The sequence below is a fragment of the Bos javanicus genome, chromosome 21, assembly GCF_032452875.1.
Source record: "Bos javanicus breed banteng chromosome 21, ARS-OSU_banteng_1.0, whole genome shotgun sequence".
Classification (NCBI taxonomy): Eukaryota; Metazoa; Chordata; class Mammalia; order Artiodactyla; family Bovidae; genus Bos; species Bos javanicus.
In genome coordinates, this window is record NC_083888.1 from 68458686 (window position 1) to 68475924 (window position 17239).

At 66.8% G+C, this 17239-nt stretch overlaps 1 protein-coding gene and 1 long non-coding RNA gene across 8 annotated transcripts in view; one reads left to right on the plus strand and one right to left on the minus strand.

The window, feature by feature from the left end:
• INF2 (inverted formin 2) overlaps positions 1–14265 on the plus strand; it is a 28543-nt gene extending 14278 nt beyond the window's left edge. For 3 of the 7 annotated variants that reach the window (XM_061395530.1, XM_061395528.1, XM_061395523.1), the window contains exons 4-21: positions 58–217; positions 664–697; positions 1476–1617; positions 2398–2539; positions 2701–3417; positions 3838–3983; positions 4060–4121; positions 4721–4823; positions 4919–5004; positions 5523–5623; positions 6527–6597; positions 6694–6801; positions 7125–7195; positions 7851–7971; positions 8462–8626; positions 8734–8836; positions 8960–9121; positions 9771–14265. In XM_061395530.1, the coding sequence (XP_061251514.1) occupies positions 58–217; positions 664–697; positions 1476–1617; positions 2398–2539; positions 2701–3417; positions 3838–3983; positions 4060–4121; positions 4721–4823; positions 4919–5004; positions 5523–5623; positions 6527–6597; positions 6694–6801; positions 7125–7195; positions 7851–7971; positions 8462–8626; positions 8734–8836; positions 8960–9121; positions 9771–10567 (3291 nt within the window). In that variant the 3' untranslated portion in view covers positions 10568–14265. The remainder of the gene's footprint in view (positions 1–57; positions 218–663; positions 698–1475; positions 1618–2397; positions 2540–2700; positions 3418–3837; positions 3984–4059; positions 4122–4720; positions 4824–4918; positions 5005–5522; positions 5624–6526; positions 6598–6693; positions 6802–7124; positions 7196–7850; positions 7972–8461; positions 8627–8733; positions 8837–8959; positions 9122–9770) is intronic. The other 4 variants (XM_061395524.1, XM_061395525.1, XM_061395526.1 and 1 more) reach the window with 4 other exon arrangements.
• LOC133234669 (uncharacterized) lies at positions 13868–17214 on the minus strand. Its single transcript, XR_009732242.1, has 2 exons — positions 15902–17214; positions 13868–15136 (listed from the first exon to the last, which is right to left on the minus strand). It is a non-coding gene; the product is annotated as an uncharacterized LOC133234669 (long non-coding RNA).
• Between the last annotated feature and the right edge of the window lie 25 nt (positions 17215–17239).

The window sequence follows — 17239 nt, forward strand, 5'->3', positions numbered from 1 at the left end:
GGGCTGGGCCAGAGCCCGGGGGCACGCTGACCCCTGCCCGCCCCCCCTACCCTGCAGACAGTGTGCGGCCAGCAGTACCGCTTCAGCGTCATCATGAGTGAGCTCTCGGACAGCGACAACGTGCCCTACGTGGCCACCCTGCTCAGCGTGGTCAACGCCATCATCCTCGGCCCCGAGGACGTCCGCGCCCGCGCCCAGCTGCGCAGCGAGTTCATCGGTAACCTTGACCTCCGCGCCAGGCCCTGGCTACCCGGCCTGTGCTGCCCGCTTCTGGGGCGATGCCCCTCGCCCCTCTCCAGGGCCCCGGGGCAGGCTCTGCTTGGGCCTGGGAAGCCTCCTGCCCTCCTGCACCCTTCAGAGGACACAGGGCCTCAGGACCTCTGGATGGTAGTGCTGGAGGGATCCCGGTGCAAGGCTGCCGCGTGGAGGGAGGCGGGCACGCTGGCTGACGTGCAGGCCTGGCCCTGCTGCTGTGGCGTGCCTGTTCCCCGGGCACCATGCGTGTCCAGTGCGGTCTTCCCAGAGCCCCGTGCCTCCAGCAACCCGGGGAGCGGGCTCCCCTCCTGATCCACAAGCTGGCACTGTGGGTGGTGGGGCTGAGCCCAGGGAAAGGGTGGAGGGGAAAGTGTTCCACGTGCCCGTGATCCGCTTGTCCCTTCCCAGGGCTGCAGCTGCTGGACGTCCTGACGCGGCTGCGGTGAGTCCCCACGCACCTCCCCCCGGCTCCCAGTTAGCACCTCCAGGTGGGCGGGGAGGGGGGCTTCCCGGAGTAGCCCCGACAGGCCCACCCATCCTGGGGCCAGGCCCAGGGAGGACCCAGCCTGCCATCCCTAACTGCACAGGCCATTCTGCGGAATTTCCCCCAGCGGCCAGCAGCTGCCCCAGAACCAGGGTCCCCGGGTTTAATACAGGATGCCCGGTTAAACTGGAGTGTACCCAGACTGTCAGTGTGTGTCCCAGATGTCGCGTGGGACACTCTCTGTTTATCAGTCGACCTTTAAAGAAGCCCGTGAGGCTAAGAACCCCATCCTGGTCCTAACCAGGACCACACTCCTCCCAGGGGAGAGGGCGCGGGGCCACCCCGTGAGGAGGCTCCCAGCTGACATGAGTGGTGCTGAACTGGCCTTAGTGGTGAGAGGCCTGCTGGATGTGAGGACCGGTCAGGGCTGGCTTCGGTGGGCACAGCACCCCAGCTCAGGCCAGCGCCTTGGTGCTCCCCTGCCCTCCGCCCCACGCCCCATGCAGCGTGGCTGTGCCGTCTCAACATGCAGGTGTGAGAACTCACGCTTCCTGTCCCAAGGGGCGTGGAGCTGACCGGAGAAGCCCACCCGACAGACCACAGCGTCCCCCGCCCCTGCTGTGGGAACCACAGGCCCTGCTCAGGGTGGTCTGCATGTCTGTCCAGGGAGGGGCAGCTGGCGTGGGGGGGCAGCCAACTGAACTCTGGCCCCCGCCCTCCCCCACCCCCACCCCAGAGACCTGGAGGATGGGGACCTGCTGATCCAGCTCGAGGCCTTCAGGGAGGCCAGGGCCGAGGACGAGGAGGAGCTGCTGCGGGCCTTCGGCGGCATCGACATCAACAGCCACCAGGAGGTCTTCTCCGCACTCTTCCACAAGGTGCACGCGGCGGGCAGCGCCTCCCAGGACTCGGGGGTGGGGGGGGGCAGGGCTCAGAGGAGCCGCATGTCCTGCCCCGCTCACACCCCACCCTGCTGGGCCTCAGGCAGCTCCAGAGCCACACCCCGAGCCGACCCGGGTAGGGGACTGGAGAGGCGGAGCCTGGGGCGGGGACCCAGCAGGACAGGGTGGCTGCGTGGTCCTGGGCCTAGCAGCCCGGCTGCTGTGGGGTGGTCCGAGGGGACGCTGGGACGAGTGAGAGGCTGAGAGGGAGCTGAGTTCCAGTTCAGCCCAGGCCCCGTCTTCCTTGAACCCGGCAGCTCTCAGCCAGGGGCCGGGGTCTGCAGAGGCCGTCCAAAAACAGCTGGAGACGTTGGGCTGTCACCCTGGGCAGGGGCGCTTCCAGTGGGCACTGCTAACACCCCACACGCTGTCCCCCGGCCCTGACGTCACCAGCGTGCCCATCGGGGAGCCCCAACTCAGGCTCGTTACCGGGGCTCCCCTTGTAGCTCAGTAGGTAAAGACTCCACCTGCAATGCAGAAGACTTGGGTTCAATTCCTGGGTGAGGAAGATACCCTGGAGAAGGGCATGGCAACCCGCTCCAGTATTCTTGCCTGGGAAATGCCCGTGGACGGAGGAGCCTGGCAGGGCCTACAGTCCATGGGGTTGCAGAGTTGGGCACGACCGAGCGACTCCACCACCACCACCTGGGGCGCAGGGACCCTCGCGGGGAGGCCTGCGGGTGAGGCCCACCGACCCGCACTTCTCGCCCACCCCAGGTGAGCTGCTCCCCCGCGTCTGCCCACCTGCTGTCTGTGCTGCAGGGCCTCCTGCACCTGGAGCCCAGCCTGCGCTCCAGCCAGCTGCTCTGGGAGGCCCTGGAGAGCCTGGTGAACCGGGCGGTGCTCCTGGCCACGGACGGTGAGCCGGCGGGCTGGGGGAGGAGCACCGAGCCCGCAGCCCCAGCCTGCGTCCCCCTCCCCGAGCCCAGCCTGGTGGGCAGACAGGGTTCTCGGCCTGCGGGTGGAGGAGGCCATACTTGGCCCCTGACCCCATCCTAAGCCCGGATGTCCCCACCCCAGGCCAGGAGTGCACCCTGGAGGAGATGGTTGAACGCCTCCTGTCCATCAAGGGCCGGCCCCACCCCCGCTCCCTGGACAAGGCCCACAAGAGCACCCAGGCCGACTTTGGCCAAAGCCAAAGGGGCAGCTCCCCGCAAAACTCTGGCACCCCGACGGCAGACCTGGGGGGCCAGCAGCCAGCTGCGGCCCTCGGCAGCCCTCCCGTCGCCAGCGTCCAGGGCGAGCGTGGGCCGGCACCGCAGCCAACAGCCCCGGAGCCGCTGGAGCGCCCCCCGCCCCCACCGGCGCCCCCGCTCCCTGGCCCCACAACCGCGCCCCGGCGGCCCCCCCCTCCCCCCCCTCCCCCTCCCCCGCCGCCGCCCCCGCCCCCGCTCCTGCCGGGTATGAGGGCTGCATTCCCCTCGCCCCCGCCGCCCCCGCCACCCCCACTGCCTAACTCTGCTAGGACCATACCGCCCCCACCGCCCCTCCCGGGCCTGGGGGGCCCGCCCCCACCTCCCCCACCTCCCCTCCCGGGCCTGGGGGGCCCGCCCCCGCCGCCACCCCTGCCCGGGGTCTCTTGGCCCCCTACCGCGGGCAGCGTGGAGGAGATCATCGTGGCCCAGGTGGACGGCGGCCTGGGCTCGGCCTGGGTCCCCCGCCACCGGCGCGTGAACCCTCCCACCCTGCGCATGAAGAAGCTGAACTGGCAGAAGTTGCCATCCAGTGTGGCCCGCGGTGAGGCCCGGCCCCCACGGCTTTCCTCCTGGAGCAGGGGGCGGGGACAGGTCAGGGGTCTCCCCTCAGGCCCCTGTGCTCCCACATGCCCCCTGGAGGCTGGCAGGTCTCTGCTGCTGGGGCCCTGCACTGCGTGGGCCCAGGGGCTGGGCGTGCTGATGCCGAGAGAAGGTCAAGGCCATGGGTGGCTAGAGGCCAGGTCACCGGCCAGCCTGGACACGGGGCCCTGGGCACCCGCACGCATGCACACGACATGGCATCAGCTGGAGGGCTTCTTTGGGCGTTTATCAAGTGCCTGCTGTATGCTTGCCCTGGGCCGGGCCCTAGGCAGGGCACTCCTGCCAGCCCTCTAGGCCTGCACCAGCTGCCTCTGGACTTGGGGGTCAGGTGTGAGCCTGATTGGAGCCCCCTCACCCACAGAGGGCAGCTCCATGTGGGCAACGTTGAGCAGCCCCGACACCGAGGTGGTGGAGCCCGACTTCTCCAGCATCGAGCGGCTCTTCTCCTTTCCCACGGCCAAACCCAAGGAGCAGGCCGTGGCCCCGGCCAGGAAGGAGCCCAAGGAGGTAGGGATGGGGCCCGGGCTCAGACAGGGCTCCGTGGCCGCCCTCCAGGTACTGACGGGCTGGGGCTGTTTTACAGATCACTTTTCTGGACTCCAAGAAGAGCCTGAACCTCAACATCTTCCTGAAGCAGTTTAAATGGTGAGCGTCCAGGATCTCGATGCCTGGATAAGAAGCCCAGCCTCTGCCTTGGCCCATCTTGGGCTCAGCAGTGCCCTCTGCAGGCCGCCCTGGGAAGTGCACACCCCATCCCTGGGACTGCAGTCAGTCAGATAATAGCAGCAAAGGATTTCTGCTGGGGGCCCTGAAGACCATCAGTCCAGCCTCCCTGGGGAATATGAGACCCAAAGAGTGGCAGGGATCCTCTAAAGCCACAGACGGGTGGTGGCAGCGGCAGGCCAAGGACCTGGCCCTGCCTCCCTGCCCTGAGTGCTTCCTAGCGGCAGGTGCCCTGCCCGGGAGCTCACTGGGTACCGCTGAGCCTTTACCCTGTGTCCTGAGCAGCCCCCTGGAAGGAGGCAGGGGGCGCTCGGGCAGCTGGGGAGTGCATCATTCAGCCGTGACCTGGGCAGGTGGCCTGCCTTCTCTGTGCCCTGAGACTCCCTAGGTGGAGGGAGAAAGCCTGCTGTGACCGGCGTGGGGCTGTGGGCCCAGGGCCATCCCAGGCAGGCAGGGTCCCAGGAGGCTGAGGGCCATGGCTCGTGCCGTCCTCAGCCACCCCCACCTTCTTGCCCCTCCAGCTCCAACGAGGAGGTCACCGCCATGATCCGGGCTGGGGACAGCACCAAGTTTGACGTGGAGGTCCTCAAGCAGCTCCTCAAGCTTCTTCCGGAGAAGCACGAGGTGAGTAAGCGGGGCGACAGGTGAGCCCGGGCCCCTCCATGCAGAGCTGCTCCTGTGAGCGGGCTGCAGCGAGCACACGTGGGTGCCTCCCGCAGATCGAGAACCTGCGCTCCTTCACGGAGGATCAGGCCAGGCTCGCCAGCGCCGACCAGTTCTACCTCCTCCTGCTGAACATCCCCTGGTCAGCTGGTAGCCCCCGGGATGGGCAGGGGTCGAGGGCGGCAGCTGGGCCTGGGCCCGGAGCAGACGGCAGGGCTGTGCAGACCCCTGCCTGGGGTTCCATGAAGGGTGGGGGCCAACATCTCTGATGCAGCCCCCAGCCTCGGGGCCCTCTAAGGGGCCCTGTGGGGTCCAGCCCTTCCTCCAGGCCAGGGACGTCGTGGGGGTGGGTGGTGAGCAGAGCTCCGTGGCCTCCTGCAGGCCGGCCCAGGCCCTCCTGTGTGATCCCTCTGCTCTAGGAGGGGACTGTCCCACAGAGGGTGACTGCCCTTGTCCTCGGCACCTGGGGGCTTGTCCAAAGTGCTCTTGCTGAGCCCTCCCGGTCCTGCCAGATCCCATCTGGGGCCTGGCCCGGGAATGTGCATGTTAAACCAGGCCAGGCCATGAGACCCCCGGCAGCTCCGAGCTGAGAGGACCCTGCAGGTCCCAGGCAGGTGGATGGGGGCCACTGGAGCCTGAACTCCTGCTCTGCCGCCCCAGCTACCAGCTTCGGATCGAGTGCATGCTGCTGTGTGAGGGCACGGCCGTCGTGCTGGACATGGTGCGGCCTAAGGCCCAGCTGCTGCTCGCCGCCTGTGAGAGTGAGTGCAGATGCGGGGCTGGGCAGGCTGGCCCTGGACAGCGCCTGTGGGTGCTGAGCTTCCCCTCCCCACAGACCACCGCCCGGTACTGAGGGCCATGCCATGCATGCACAGTCACGTGTGCACACGCCATGTGGGCACGCACACACACACCCATACACGTGCCCACACACGTTCCCACACATATATATGTGCACGCACGCACACGTGCATGCGCTCAGAAACACCCACACGCGCTCACGTATGTGCACACGCACACGCTCTTGCACACATGCAGACACGTGCATGCACACTCACAGGTGCACACATGCACACATACATGCAGACGTGTGTATACATGTGCGATCACACACAGGTGCCCACGCATGTACACGTGTGCATACGCTCTCACGCGTGCACGTGCTCTTGGTACACATGTGCACACTCTCGCACGCATGCACACACGCACGCACACACACATGCAGGTATGTACATGCATGTGCTCTCACGCATCCACAGGTGCACACATGCATGCACATGCTTTCACACACATGCACACACATATCACTTTCCCTGAGCGAGGAGCCGGGGAGTCACCACAGCCACGTGGCAGGGACATGGACGGGATGGACCGCTGAGGCATAACCCGGTTCTGCTGGGCCTGCATTCAGGGATGATGTCCCTGTCACCTCGACCACAGAGCCGAGAGCCAAGGTGGCCGCAGGTTCCAGAAGGTCCCCTCAGCGTCTTCACCCACAGAACGGGCACTGGGGTTCAGGGAGCACTGCTGGCGGCACGCCCCAAGCTTCCTGGGGTCAGGGCTCCACTGCCCTGCCCCTCCCTCACGCCCCATGCCCCTGTCCCACCCTGGGCGGAGCCTGGGGGCCAGGCCAGGGGGAGGCATGAAGGGACCTTGCCCCGCAGGCCTGCTCACCAGTCACCGGCTGCCCGTCTTCTGCCAGCTGATCCTGAAAATCGGGAACTTCCTCAACTACGTGAGTGGACGGCACCCAGCCCACCCCTGCTCCCAGACCCCCGACCCCCACCCCTCCACCAGCCCAAGGGACTCCCTCCCTGCCCTCCCCTCACAGGGCAGCCACACTGGGGATGCTGATGGCTTCAAGATAAGCACGCTGCTGAAGCTCACGGAGACCAAGTCCCAGCAGAGCCGGGTCACACTGCTGCACCACGTGCTGGAGGTACCAGTGGCGGGGGCGGGGTGCCTCCTGAGTGCAGCACACAGGTCCAGAGGCCCCGGGGGCCCCACCCAGCCCCCCAGGTCTCCCCTTTGCAGCACTGTCCCGCCCTGCAGCCCGCACCCACTCTGACCAGCCCCCGTCCCGCCCCAACCCTGGGACAGCAAAACCGTGAGAATTGCAGTCAGGCCCAAGGGAAGCCCTGGAGGCTCAAGGTGCCAGGGGTTTCCCCGAGGGACGTGGACCAGAGCTGCCGAGGGTGGGGCCTGCATGGCGGCCTTGGGTGTGTCGCCTCAGTGGGCCTCACTGGACACGTCGTGCTGCAGGAAGTGGAGGAGAGCCACCCCGACCTCCTGCAGCTACCCCAGGACCTGGAGCTGCCTGCCCGAGCTGCAGGGTAGGTGCCTCCCCTCCCCTGCCCACTCCCTGGCCGGTGCAGCTGGGCTCAACTGGGCTGCTCCCATGCTGGGGCCCCACCCTGGACCCCAGATCTGCTGCCTGACAGTCTCCCCTTCGGCACAGGGCCTTGTGTCCACTGTGGCCTGTCCCTGCACAGCCTAGAGGGACCGGGAGTGACCCAGCCACGGTCACACCAGGGGCTGGTCCGGCACGGCCCCCTCACGAGGCGGACTTTCCTGACATGTCCATGCTGCCCCCACTGTACAGTCAGGGGAGCTGAGGCCCCAGGAAGTAGGATCAGGTCTGTGGGATCACATAGCCCAGGGGCGGCTCTGAGGGCAGGGTCCACACTCAGCACTGGCTGGCCCGGCTCCATGCCACCATGGAAGGTTCTCCGGTCCTGGGGAGGCTGAGCCTTGCAGAGAGTCAGGCAAGGAGGGCAGGCTGAGCCGTCGGGGTCACTGTCCTGACACCACCAGCCCAGCACCTTCTCAGGTGGGCGTTTGACCCCACACTGCTCAGCCCACCCTAGAGCTCTGACATGCCTCTGGCAGCCAGTGTGCTGTCGGGAGCCACTGTCCCTGAGGGTGTGCTGTTCGGGGGCCCCGCTGTCCTAGCAAGGCTGGACAGCAGCTTTTGACTGGCGCCTTCAGGATCAACCTGGATGCCATCCACTCGGAGTCCAGCACTAACCTGAAGAAGCTCCTGGAGATGGAGCGGAAAGTGTCCTCCTCCGTCCCGGAGGTGCAGGAGCAGTACTCCCACCGCCTCCAGGCAAGTGCTGGGCGGGCTCAGCCCTTTCCAGGGCTGGAGTGTCTGCCGGGCCTGGGGTCTACTGTAAAGTGGGAGCGCGAGCAGGGCGGGTGAGCCTGGGGAGGAGAGAGCTAGAGCGAGGGCCCCTGCAGAACAGCCCCTGTTCCTGGCCCCCAGGCGGTTTCCGCAGCTGAGGGGTCTCGCCTGACGTTGGGCTGAAGGGCTCAGCCCCCTGGCCCTCAGAGCCCTGGCGACCGCTGCCTGCAGAGCCTAAGCTAGTGGCCGTCCTGCTGTGGCCGCACCTAGCGCTCCAGAGGCTCCGGAGCAGGCATCTCCTGTGACAGTGGGTGGGACCCTGGCCCCGCCCTAGCCCCGCCCCGGCCCACCCCTGACCCTTCGCAGGCCCTGACCCCTCCCACCGCAGGCCCCTGCCCCTCCCACCACAGCCCCGGCCCCGCCCCCTTGCCCCCCAGGCCGTGACCCCCCCTCCCCACGTCTCCCCTCTACACAGGCCAGCATCACAGACTCGCAGGCTCTGGAGGAGGTGTTCCAGGCCATCGAGCAGAAGCAGCTGGAGCTGGCTAGTTACCTGTGTGAGGACACCCAGCAGCTATCCCTGGAGGACACGCTCAGCACCATGAAGACCTTCCGGGATCTCTTCCTCCGTGCCCTGAAGGTGGGTGGGAGGATGTGTGGTGGGCTTGCAGTCCCCGCTGTCCCCGAGCAGGGCAGGTGGAATGGGGTGCCGGAGGCCTGGGGTCACGGGCTGCGTCCGTCCCGCAGGAGAACAAGGATCGGAAGGAGCAGGCAGCCAAGGCTGAGAGGAGGAAGCAGCAGCTGGCAGAGGAGGAGGCCCGCAGGCCGCGGGGCGAGGGTGGCAAGGCCGGTGAGCTGGGCAGCGGGTGGCTGGGGACCACCCAGTCTGGGCTGTGGCCTTTCCTCCCTCCTCGAGAGTTGGGGGGCTCTGGGGACGCTGGGCAGTGTCCCTGATGGTCTCTGGGCTCCTCAGCCAGGAGGGGAGGCGGGAAGCAAGAAGAGGTGTGTGTCATCGACGCCCTGCTGGCTGACATCAGGAAGGGCTTCCAGCTGCGTAAGACGGCCCGCGGCCGAGGGGACGCAGAGGCGGCCAGCAGGGCAGCTGCCACCGACCCCCCGAGGAACAAGGCACCTGGTGAGACCCTCCACCCCCTCCCTCACCCTTCCCTTCCCACCATCCCTGCAGCCTAGTGCCTCCCTTCCTCCAGGAAGCCCTCCTTGCAGCCTAGTGCCTCCCTTCCTCCAGGAAGCCCTCCTTGATTGCACAGGAGAGCCTGCCCCTCTTCCCTGTTGCCCTGAGATAAGGGACACCTCAGTCCCATGATCCTTGCACACATCTCTGCTGCAGCAGAGGGTTCCCTGGTTGCTGTGACAGCCATTCATCCGGCCCCCAGGCAGGCAGGAGAGCTGGGCCAATGGGCTCGTTGACATATGCCCTGGGGCTCAGAGGGGCTCTGAGGTGGCTGGGGGAGGCGGGACGAGGCCTTGGGGTGGGACCCTCCACTCCTGGGCAGGTTGCCTTGGGGGTTCAGGGGGAAGGGGTGACATATGTGATCGCCATGGGCCCAGTGTGCCTTGATCCCCCACGCTGGGTACAGACTGTGGAATCCAGGGCCCAGGCCTGCCCCGTGGGAACCCACTCAACCACCAGGGAAGGCTTCCCAGGGAGGGGGCTTCACAGGACAGGCGGTATTGACTTGGGACATCCTGAGCAGGGCCCTGGGGGTTGGGTTCACTCAGGGGGTGGGGCCTGTGCCCTCCACTGACCAGTAGTTCATCCACAGCTGCCACCAGGGACCCCGTGGGAGGTGCCAGCCCCCCCACCTCTGAGCCTGGTCTGGATGCTGCAGCCGCCAGGGAGCCCCAGGGCTGGGACCTCGCGGATGCCGTTCCCACCAGCCGCCAGCCCACTGGAGACTCATCAGAGACGGGTGGCCCTGGGGCCCTGGAGAGGCGTTCTTCCTGGTACACAGATGCCAGCGATTTCCTGCCCACGGAGGACCCCCAGGGCCCCCAACCCCCTGCAGGGGCTTGGCCAGTGGTACTGGGAGACGCTCAAGCCCTGAAGCCCCTCGACTTCAGTGACCAGCCCCCCAAAGCCATGGATCTGAGCCCAGACGCTGAGGAGCCCCCGGCCACACTGGGTGCCCGCCAGGCTGAGGCCAGCAGTGCAGATGAGGGCCTGGAGGACGCAGCTGCCCACTGCCACCGCGCCGGCCTCCCCGCTGCAGGCCCTGATGAGGATGGGGACGGGGAGCTCACAGCCCCAGACTCTGCGCTGGACACCTCCCTGGACAGGTCCTTCTCCGAGGATGCCGTGACTGACTCGTCGGGGTCCAGCACCCTCCCCAGGGCTCAGGGCCGGACGTCAAAGGGCACAGGCAAACGGAGGAAGAAGCGCTCCTCCAGGAACCAGGAAGGTAACTCAGGTCCTGTCCCTCCCCACCCTGCGGAGCAGGGATGCTGGGCGGGCGAGTCAACGGGGCTGTGTCCCTCCCCACCCTTCGGAGCAGGGGGGCTGGGGGCATCGACACATGGTCCGAGCTCATCCATCCCACGCCGGGGCCTGGACCTCCCCTGAGGCCAGCCGCTGCCCCTGAGAGTGGGCGATTCCCCGCCCCTCCGGACCTGCCGCAGAAGAGACAGCAGTGTCTCTGCACTGGGAGGGCCCCGCCCGGCGGCTGCGCCCCTAACCCACACTATCTCTGCCTGGTGATGCCAGCCCCAGCCGGGCACAGCGGGGGGCCTGGGGCGCGGCTGCACTTCGACTCGGCATCCATGTGGCCCCAGCCCCGACTCTTAAGTCCAGGGTCGCTCGTGAGGGACGAGCTGTTGAGCGTGTCTCTTTTATTTGGAAGCAGAGGTTGCCCCCGACCCTGACGATAATAAAACAAAAAGGCTCTGTGTGATCCAGTGAGGTAGGTACCCGCCTGGCGCTCAGCACTAACTGGCGGCAGGGCCAGGCCTGCGCCAGCTCTCCTCAACACTAATCACTTCCCCCAGCCCTCCCCGGGACCCTCCTGGCATCCGGCTTCCCCTCCTGCCCTCTCGGAGCCTTGCTTAGCTGCCTTTTCGTCTCTTCCTGGGGCAGATGGGGCCTCCGCTGCCTGCAGACGGGTGAACGGGGCTCTAGGGCCCTGAGGGTGGGAGAGAGACCCTCCTGCCTGAGCGGCTGGCTCACTCCCGCCCCCAGGGCCTCCCCTTTCTCCGGGTCTCTCCTCAGGGCACCCTCCTCTGGCCCTGGTGCGAGCCACACGCATCCCCAGGGAGCCAGAGAGGGATAGGCAGGCTGCCCGCCCCTGCAGAGGTGCTCAGGTCTCTTTTCTAGGGGGGAGGAGACCTAGGGACGGGTCTGTAGGTGACTCCCTGGTGATGGGCTCCGGGCCTCCCAGGACCCCTGAAAGTGGGCGGGCCAGTTGGGGTCTTTGACAGGGCTCACAGGTGTGACCAGAGCAACAGGCCTGGGTCCTCGCCGCACACCGGCCTGGGCTGTGGACCATGATCGGATGTGGGGACTGGGAGCCCTGCTGGGTCCGGAGCTGCATGAGGGCAGCCCTGGTTCTCCACGCACCTCCTGCCCGCTGGACTTGAGGCGAGGTCCAGCAGGTGCTGGAGGCTGGGGCAGGGGTGTGGTCCGGGGCAGCTCTGGCCTCCAGGCACAGCCTTTCCCTCTGCTCCAGGGGTCGCCCCTGGGGGGTTGCCAGCTGGGCTCTCTGCTCTGACACACCTGCCTTCACTTTACAGGAGCCCTGCACAGCCCTCGGGGCCAGGATCTGGCCTTGCAGCCCCAGCTGCTGGCCCTGGGTGTGGGGGACCTTGGGGGGTGCCTCTGTGGGTTTGGGGACCGCAGCCACATGTGACCGCTGTCTGGTGAAGATCACTGAGCCTAGTGTGGGGTCTGAGCTCCCTCGAGCTCCCCCCGCCAGCCCCTCGTCCCCGGGTTAGGAGGGAGGGAGGGCTGCTCCTCTTTGTCTCCCCGCTTTTTGTTTGGAAAAAAACTTCAAGTTGAAGGAAATTTTGTAAGGAGGTCCCAGTGAACACCATCTACTCTTCACCTTGAAATTTCAAAAACATGCAAAATATAGGAAAACCACTAACATCTGCTTCCTTCTCCACCCACACCCCCTCCCCACGCACTTCACAGACCAGTTTGAGTCGTCAGGACACGCCACCCCTGGGCTCGTCCCTGGTCCCCAGGTCAGGGCCGTTCCCCGCCACATACCTGGATGGCGAGCCAGCCTCCCCTGCAACCTCAGGGCGGCCCCGCGTCTCCGTCTGCCCGTTGTGGCTGTTGCTTTGCTTTTCTGGACCGAGGTCCTACTGGGACCGCACACCCAGTCACCCCCGTCTTGTGTCACGCTGAAGACACAAGTCACTTTGGGGGCATCCTGTTCTTCCCCCGCCGGGTCCAGATTGCGTTGGGGGCAGGACCCACACCCAGTGACAGAAGTCCTCCCCAGAGCACCGCGGGAGAGGCTCACGGGCCCGTCTGCCCCGTGCTCAGCGGCACGGACACCAGTTGAGAGGTCAGCTGGGGGTTTCGGTGGCCCCTCTGCTGCCCGAGTGTGGCTTTCACTCTGGGATGAGTGAGCAGCCAGTGGGCGAGGCCAGGGGTGGCTCTCAGTCTGCACTTTGGTTTCTGTCCTGTCCTTCCTCCCACGAGCTTCCCTGCTGCCCTCGCCCTGGTGGGCAGTGTCGGGGGCGGGTGGTCTGTGCCCACGGTGCAGTGCTCCCATGCCCACGGGATGAGTGGCCTTAGGCCGCCTCCTCAGGTCCTTTCTTAAGGACAGCCGCACCCCCTCCATCTGTCCACCCCCGCCGGCCGGGCCCTGCCTGCCGGCTCCTCGTGGGGCAGGGCCCCAGCGGGAGTGACCGACCATCTGCTTCTGCCCCGGTTGTTCTTGTCTGTCTCTTCTGAGCACTGATGCCCACCCCCCACGAGCTGCCTGGGTCCGTGGGGGCCAGGAGAGCAGGGCCTTTGGGGGAAACAGCCAGGCAAGGGTCCCTGGACTCGAGAGCGTGGAGGGCGCTGGGTGCACACAGGAGCAGGAATTGGGGGCCGGGGGTGCTGGTGCCCTGAGGATGGAGCAGAAAGAGTGCAGGAGGCCCCCACTGAGGGGTGGTGGGGAAGTGGCCGAGTGAGCCCCAGGGAGAGCTGGTGATAGTGGGCCGGAGAGTGTGGCCGGGGTGGGACTCGGAAACAGGAGACCACGGAGACCACGCCGGCCCGTCTGTCTCAGGCGAGAAGCATGCCTGGCGACCCCGGGCCCGATGGGTGGACGGGAGCCAGCCTGCTGGGGGTCAGCTGGCACCTGCCACCTGAGGGCGCCTCGCTGCTCCAGAGAAAGGGCCTCTGGGGTGGGCACCGTGCCGCGGCCCCCAGCCAGGCCGCTCTGACCATGTTCTCTCCTCTCCCCACAGGCCTCAGGCCCAGGTCCAGAGCCAAGTGAGGAGCCACGGCAGGGCTGCCGGGCGAGCTGCTGGGCGGGGCCCCAGGCCAGGCTGGGCCAGCCCCCGGGAAACCCAGAGTCCGTGCCTTACCTGGCCTCACCGCGGCCTCTCAGAGCCTCGGGCTGTTGAGGCCAGGACCCCCTGGCGCCCCCCTGGCCTGCCTGCACGCTCCTGCCCTCGTGGTCTGCTTTCTAAATGCCGCAGCCTAGCCCTGACCCACACCGCATGCACCATGGCCCCCACCCGGCCACCTGGAGGGGGCGGGTCCAGTGGCTGCGTCCGGGGCACCCTGAGCTTGTGACCTGGCTCCCAGATTCCCCTGGGGACAGGCCCTCACAGACCTCCCCACCGAAGCGGCGGAGCCAGGGAGGACCGGAGCCCCCGCTCCACAGCTCTGCCCCCAACTCACTCAGTTGGGCTGAAGCAGTCGTTTTTAACTGAAATGGGATGATTTGTGGGTTTCTACTGTTTTGTGTGGCCGAGCTGGGGACAAGTCGGTGGGTGAGGGGACCCAGGGCCTTCGGGTAGAGGCAGGCTGTCTGGCTGTGCACAGGAGAGCCAAGGCCCCTCTACTCAGAAGAGGGAAACCCGCATGGAGTTGGCACCCCCGCCATACACCTCCAGCCCTGAGGTGGGGAGGGGGCTGCCCTTGGGGTCCCTTCATCAACAAGACACCCGGCCTACACCTGCTGCCCCTTCCTCCAGGCCCCACTGGGCTGAGGGGAGGCCAGGATCCAGGCCGAGGGGCCCCTTGCACTGCCCCCACCCTGTGTGTGTGTGCTACCAAGACTGGAGAAACTTTGGCCAATAAAGAACAAGGCTAGCCCAGCAGGGACTATGATGTGTTTACAACTCATGGGTGAATGTGGTGTGACCACAATGGCTGTGATGATGTGGGTGGATGGACGGATGATGGACAGATGGGTGGATGGATGGACAGATGGATGGATGATGGATGGGTGGATGGATGACGGACAGATGGGTGGGTGGATGGATGATGGACAGATGGGTGGGTGGATGAATGGATGTGTGGACAGGTGGGTAGAGGAAGGGAGGAATAGACAGGTGGATGGATGGGTGGGGGGCTGCATTGGCAGGAAGGTGGATGGAGGGATGGAGGGGCCTCGCTGCCCCCACAGAGCACCTGGGAGAGCGGCAGGGCGAACGGCGAGCAGACGCCAGCGCCGTGGTGAGACGAGCATAGCCCCATGGGGCCGTAACTTACACGCGTAAACGTTGCCTGTTGTAAGTGTGTGTAATGCAGCTGCCTTTCCAGCAGATTCACAAGGCTGTGCAGTCGTCACGGTCTACTTTTGGAACACTTCCGTCCTCCCCCTGAAGCTCCTGCGTTCCCCCTTCCCACGGCCCCGGCAGCCGCTGCACTGCCTTCTGTTGCTATGGGTTGACCTTCCATGGACATTTCACTTGAGCGGAATCGGACAGCACGTGGCCTCCTGTGACGGGCTCACCTCCCCTGGCGTGACTTGGAGACAGCTGTGCTGTGTGCGCTGTGGAGTGTGTCAGGACGCCATTCCTTCGTGTGGCTGAGTGGCGTTCTGGTGGATGGACACATCACATTCTGTCCGTCCATTCTCCTGTCCGTGGACACTCGGGCAGCCTCCGTGCAAGGCTCTGTGAGCCACGCCGCTGTGAAAGTCTGTGTTCTGCATGTCCATCTTCATTGCTCAGGGACAGATTCCTAGGACAAGAATGGCTGGGTCACATGCCAAGTTTTATATTCAACTTCCTAAGAACCCGCCAAACTCTGTTCCAAAGCATCTGCACCGGCGCTCATTCCCGCCCTGTCTCAGGTTCAGAGGCGTGTGTCCTGGGGCGTCGTGTGCGCTGTGCAGTGAGGTCACAGGGAGCCCTGTGCTGCCCCGCTTTGGGGACAGGCCTGCCGCCTGCAGGGCTTCTGCTGGGGAGCGTTCTAATTCGGGCTGGGCCGTGTGACTGGCCGGGCCCCAGCTGCCCGGCCTGGACAGGGCTGTTTATAGAAAAGCCCAACTTCCCCCACCCGCAGGCATGCTGGCTATTCATAGACCAGGGCCTGGGGGAGAGGGTGCCTCAGCCAGCACCTGGCTCTGGAGCCTGTCTGAACCCCCATGGCACTCCCCTGGTCCCCCCAGGCCTCCATCTCACACCTGCTGGCCTGGAGCCCCGGGGTCTCCCCAGGGCAGGGCTCGGGGTGGCAGCCCCTGCACAGGCCCTTCAGCACCAGTGACGGACGGGGAAGCACCCCACTGCCTCCCCGCTAAAGGTGACGTCAGCGAAGCCCTCTCCAGGCTCCCGGTGGGCATCCTGAGACAAAGAGGAGACCCCCACCCCTCCTGCCCCGCCCACCCTCGGTCCCGCCCACCACAGTCCCGCCCCTCAGCAGGGACACAGCCCGCCTCCCACTCCCGCATTCCCGAAACCCTGCGCCCCCTGCCGTGCCCCCGGCAGGACCCCGCGGCTCACCCACCTTCAGCCTCTGCAGCCTTGCACGCAGCCCGCCTGCAGCTGCTCCAGAGGATTCCCAGAGCGGGTGGCCCGGGGTGGGGGGGTAGGAGCATTGCCCGTCCTGTCACCGTCACCGAGGGAGGCCTGGCGCCCGACCTGTAACCCGTGGTGTCCCCGTGTGAGAGAAGAGGGACTCGGACACAGGGGCCAAGCGACCTGCCCAGGGTCGGAGCCTGGCTCTGCCCAGGAGCCCAGGGGATGAGGCTGGGGGGCGTGGGGAGGAGGGAGGGGGAGGATGGGGCGCTGGCGCATCCCCCCTCCCCCCGGCTTGAATCCCTAATCCCCACGAGGGTGTGACAAGAGCAGGCAGGGAATGTCTGGTCTCCCCCTGCCTCGGGCCTGGGAGCCCAGGGAGCTCGGTGGCTCTCTGAGCCCTGGGCAGAGGCCAGGGGGCAGACTCCAGACTCCTCCGTACCAAGAATGCCCCAGGAAAGGAACTAGAGGTACTGACTCCCAGCCCTGGGGCAGGGGCCGCATAGACCACCCCTACCCCCTGGAGCCTACCCTGGCGTTTCTATGACTTGTAGGGCCAGTCATGTCCAAGCCCGAGTCCACCTAGGGTGTGCTGGGCTACAGTGCACTCAGCCCGAACACGGGAGCCCAGCAGACCACGTGCACCGTCTCTGGGCGCCCAGTCTCTGCACAGGAGGAGCAGGAAGGAAGTTTCGGAGTCGGGTCTCCAAGAGACCCACTGTGGCCAGTGAGCACTGTGGCCACCCTCTCCTGTGCCAGCCAGGTGACCTGAGAACACTGTCGCTTCTCCCTGGACCCACAGCCTGAGAACCGAGGGCAGCTGGAGGGCAGCCTCACTCCTGGATGGATGGAGCCCGCCTGCTGATGCCGGGGTGCCCTGTGACAGCAAGGGGGGGGGGGGTCCCTGCCCGAGCGGGTGGATGAGGGGACGGGCTGTCCTCTCTGTGGCCACCAGAGGGCGCCCACGCCAGGCCGAGGTCCCGAGTTCACCGCGGGGCAGGTGAGTGCCCAGAGCGCCCCGCGTGGAAAGCAGAGACGCAGCTCCCTTTGGGCAAATTGCACGCCCGCCCTGGAGTGGATCTGGACCCCCAAATGTGGCTTCGCCGGGTCCAGGCCCCGCCACGGGGAGGACGAGCGCGATCGCCCCCAGGAGCATGCCCGGGTCGCTCCAGCCTGGCAGCGCGGGAGGGACCCCGGAGCGCGCCTCTGGCCCGCGAGCCTCAGCCCCACCGGGCCCGGGTGGCGGCGGGGGCGGTACCAGCGGCCCCGAGGTCCAGGCGGCGCGTCACGGCGCCCGAGAGCCCGCCCCGGCCCCGCCCCCCGCCCC